This window comes from Symphalangus syndactylus, chromosome 19 (assembly GCF_028878055.3).
Source record: "Symphalangus syndactylus isolate Jambi chromosome 19, NHGRI_mSymSyn1-v2.1_pri, whole genome shotgun sequence".
In the NCBI taxonomy this organism is placed as follows: Eukaryota; Metazoa; Chordata; class Mammalia; order Primates; family Hylobatidae; genus Symphalangus; species Symphalangus syndactylus.
In genome coordinates this window covers 72,828,143-72,832,772 of record NC_072434.2, presented here as the reverse complement: position 1 = coordinate 72,832,772, position 4,630 = coordinate 72,828,143, and the positions used below count along the sequence as shown (strand labels likewise).

The 4,630-nt window shown below is 51.6% G+C and overlaps 1 protein-coding gene across 1 annotated transcript; it reads left to right on the top strand.

Moving 5' to 3' along the window:
* Positions 1 to 2,883: 2,883 nt before the first annotated feature.
* Positions 2,884 to 3,549, top strand: H3-4 (H3.4 histone, cluster member). Its single transcript, XM_055233885.2, has one exon. The coding sequence runs from the start codon at positions 2,954 to 2,956 to the stop codon at positions 3,362 to 3,364; it is 411 nt and encodes a 136-aa protein (XP_055089860.1). The 5' UTR covers positions 2,884 to 2,953; the 3' UTR covers positions 3,365 to 3,549.
* The last annotated feature ends 1,081 nt before the right edge of the window (positions 3,550 to 4,630 follow it).

The following is a 4,630-nucleotide window of genomic DNA, read 5'->3' as shown; positions in this document are numbered from 1 at the left end:
CGAATAGACTCCTGCCCTCCCTTGTGGGGAGTGGAGTTCTTGCTCTATTAGTTCCTGCCAAAGCTGGTTGTTAAAAAGAGCCCAGCACCCCCTCCTGTCTCTTTCCCTGTGACCTCTGCACACAGGGGCTCCCCCTTCATCTCCCATCACGAGTGGAGGCTTCCTGAGGTCCTCACCAGAAGCAGATGCTGGAGCCTTGCTTCTTATACAGCCTGAAGAACCATAAGCCAAAAAAAGTTTTGATAAACTACGCAGCCTCTGGTATTCCTTTACAGCAACGCAAAACAGACCAAGACAGTGGGCCTGTCATGCGTCAACAAGCGGCGCTGTAGGGGAGGCAGAATTCTACCTCCATTATCTTAGGGTCCAGGGTGAGCCCAAGAATTAGACTGACATTAGAGAGATGAGCAGGAGAAAAACATACAGTTATTTAATACAAATTTAATGTGGCACAGGAGCCCTCATAAGGAAATGAAGACGCAAAGAGGCAGTTAGAGTCACTAATATACAGAGGTGGACAAACACTAGTAAGTTGTCAGATTTGATAAGGCCACGGGGCTTGGGTGAGGATAGTTAATGGGGTGAAGAAATGACTAGGTCAAAATGCTTACACACTACACACTAGGTTGAACAAAGAGTAGTAACTGTGGCAACAACTAGGAAGATAAGGGTTAGTTTAATAAAGTTTGTATAGATTTCTCTTGGCTTCTATCTTAGTCTGTTTCGTGTTGTTAAAGGAATACCTGAGGCTGGATGATTTATTAAAAAAAAAAGGTTTATTTGGCTTATGGTTTCGCAGGCTGTACAAGAAGCACAGTGGCTGGGCGCAGTAGCTCAGGCCTACTCGCTACTCAGGAGGCTGAGGCAGGAGAGTCGCTTGAACTTCCCAGGAGGCGGATGTTGCAGTGGGCTGAGATCACATCACTGCACTCCAGCCTGGGCAACAGAGTGAGACTCAGGTCAAAAAATTAAAAAAAAAAAAAAAAGCGTAGTGGCCGGGCACGGTGTAATCCTAGCACTTTGGGAGGCCAAGGTTGGGGGATCAGTTGAACTCAGGAATTCAAGACCAGCTTGGGCAACATAATGACAGCCCATCTCTACAAAAAATTAAAAAATTTAAAAATTAGCTGGATGTGGTCCCAGCTACTTGGGAGGCTGAGGTAGGAGGGGCCTGGGCAACAGAGCGAGATGAAAAAAGGAGGGGAAGGGAGGGGAGGGGAGGGGAAAAGAAAAAAAGGAAGGAAGGGAGGGAGTGAGGAAGGGAGGGAAGAAGAAAGGAAGGGAGGGAGAAAGGAAGCAAGCAAGCACAGGGCCCACCTCTGCTTCTGGTGAGGGCCTCTGGCTGCTTCTGCTCATGGTGGAAGGTGAAGGAGAACCCATGTGTGTGCAGAGGTCACAGGGCTGCCTCCAGAGAGGAAGCCAGAGAGAGAAGGGAGAGGGGTGCCAGGCTCTTTTCAACAACCAGCTCTTCAGGGAACCAACAGAGTGAGAACTCACCCTAAAGGAGGGCAGGATTCTATTCAGAGGGTGACACCCCAGGACCCACACACCTCCCACTGGGCCCCCACCCCGGGGGCTCCAACTTTAGGGATCAAATTTCAACTTGAGAGTTGGAGGAGATTTGGAAGCTTCCACCTCCCGTCCTTGATGATAAGAACATTCCCTTCCTTTTACTATAAGGAGAACATCTTTCATATGGGAATTTCATCTCTTGTCTTTAAGAAATAACAAGAAATTCAGAATGATCTTCCTACACCTGCTTCTTCTTCTTCTTCTTCTTTTTTTTTTTTTTTTTGAGTGCCTTTTTCTCAGAATAGTCAGTATGCCAGAAAGGCATATCTTTACCTTCTTCAGCAACCTAAGGCTCATCTGAGCCATACAGGGAAGGGAGTTCTTTGCAGGTCATAAAAAGTGGAAGATTCCTTTAACTCTGGCTGGATCCCAGAGCTTTGTCACTGTGTAAAAGTGGAATGCCGGCCGGGCGTGCTGGCTCACGCCTGTAATCCCAACACTTTGGGAGGCCGAGGCGGGTGGAACATGAGGTCAGGAGACCGAGACCATCCTGGCTAACATGGTGAAACCCCATCTCTACTAAAAATACAAAACAAAATTAGCCAGGCGTGGTGGCAGGCGCCTGTAGTCCCAGCTACTCTGTAGGCTGAGGAGGAGAATGGCATGAACCCGGGAGGTGGAGCTTGCAGTGAGCCGGGATTGCGCCACTGCACTCCAGCCTGGGCGACAGAGGGAGACTCCGTCTCAAAAAAAAAAAAAAAAAGTAGAATGCCAGCTGGGCCTGGTGGCTCATGCCTGTAATCCCAGCACTTTGGGATGCCAAGGAGGGTGGATCACCTGAGGTCAGGAGTTCGAGACCAGCCTGGCCAATATGGTGAAACCCCATCTCTACTAAAAACACACAAAATTAGCCAGGCATGGTGGTGGACACCTGTAATCCCAGTTACTCGGGAGGCTGAGGCAGGAGAATCGCTTGAACCTGGGAGGTAGAGGTTGCAGTGAGCAGAGATCGCGCTATTGCACTCCACCCTGGGCAACAAGAGTGAAACCCCATCTCAAAAAATTAAAAAATGAAAAAATAAAAAAAGTGGAATGCCATGTGCTGGCTTGTGGAATGCTCTTCCCACCCAACTCACGGGGAAGGGAGAAAAGGAGCTCTGAGAAGGCATGAGGAAGCTTGTGCTGGAGAGAGATGATCCCCACCACCGCGGCCTACCCGCATCAACCCTTCACAATGCTGGTGCCAGCTCTGGTGGCCACGACCAACAGGCACGAATATAAGGGAGAGGCGGCTGAGTGGAGTACCCTGTGGGCCAATCAGAGAGCAGTGGGCCATCACGCCACCTGAGGCCAGCCAATGGGAACGCGGCAAGCTCTATAAAAGCGGGCAATCCGCTGAGGTCTGGGCCGACGACGTAGCGGGGGCAACAGTTCCAGACCGATGGCGCGGACCAAGCAGACTGCGCGGAAGTCGACGGGTGGCAAGGCGCCGCGCAAGCAGCTGGCTACCAAGGTGGCTCGCAAGAGCGCACCCGCCACTGGCGGCGTGAAGAAGCCGCACCGCTACCGGCCCGGCACGGTGGCGCTTCGCGAGATCCGCCGCTACCAGAAGTCCACTGAGCTGCTAATCCGCAAGCTGCCTTTCCAGCGGCTGGTGCGCGAGGTCGCTCAGGATTTTAAGACCGACCTGCGCTTCCAGAGCTCAGCCGTGATGGCACTGCAGGAGGCGTGCGAGTCTTACCTGGTGGGGCTGTTTGAGGACACCAACCTGTGTGCCATCCATGCCAAACGGGTCACCATCATGCCTAAGGATATCCAGCTGGCACGCCGTATCCGCGGCGAGCGGGCCTAGGAGGGCCATCTCGCCACCTGAGAGGTTGCGCAACGTTCACCCCAAAGGCTCTTTTAAGAGCCACCCACCTCGTCGGAAGAGTTGCTGTAGCAAGCCAGGCTCTCGGGTTTCGGGGGGTTCCTTCCGCTGGCCGGTGCCGGCTTCCCTACTTCTGATTAGGGTGGGAGACTGGCGAATCCTGTGTTCACCCTGTCCAGTTAGGAGGCCAGCTGCTCACACGCGTTACCTCTCAGCCTGTCTCCAGTTACACATCCAGCTAGTAGTGTGTGGGGCTAACTTGGCCTATCTCTTTAGATAATTCAATCATGGTTGGTCTGTTTTGGGGATGGGGTGTTGAGGGTAGCCTAGCTGGCCTATCTCCAGTTAGGTAAGCAACCCCAGCTAGTTGTGTCAGCTCAGCCTGTCTACAGTTAGGTTTGAAGGCTGGCTGGTCTTGTGTGTTCTCAGCTCAGCCTCTTTCAAATTAGGTTACAAGTCCTGCGTGGGTGTGTGTGTGTGTGTGCACGCAGCTTGTTTCCAGCGAGGCTACCAATCCAGCTAGTCTTCTGCCTTGACAGCCCATCTGTTGTTAAGGCCAGCAAGTAGTATGTGTTATCTTGGCCTATTTTCAGTTAGAAGGCCAGCTACTTCACCAGCGTGGCAGCTCACGCCTGTAATCCCAGCACTTTGGGAGGCCGAGGCAGGTGTATCACCTGAGGTCAGGAGTTCCAGACCAGCCTGGCCAACATGGTGAAACCCCATCTCTACTAAAAATACAAAATTAGCCGGGTGTGGTGGCACATGCCTGTAATCCCAGCTACTTAGGAGGCTGAGGCAGGAGAACTGCTTGAACCCAGGAGGTGGAGGTTGCAGTGAGCCAAGATCGTGCCACTGCACTGCAGCGTGGGCAACAGAACGAGACTCCATCTCAAAAAAAAAAAAAAAAAAGTCCAGCTACTTGTGTGTGTTAACTCAGCCTACCTCCTGTTAATTTAGAAGGCTGGCTAGTTGTATATCTTGTTAACTTGGGCTATCTCCCATTAGGTTAGAAGGCTGGCTAGGGGTGTGTGTGTGTGTGTGCGTGTGTGCACGTGTGCCCATGTGCACACACATATGTAGCTGTGGTGTTGGCCCATCTCCAGTTAGAAGTCCGTGTCATTGTATGTGTTAACATACCCAATCTCCCATTCAGTTAAAAGGCTGGCTAGTCATGTATGTTGTAAATTCACCCTATCTTCTGTTAGGGTAGATGACTAGCTAGTTGTGTGTGAGAAGCCCAGCCAGGCG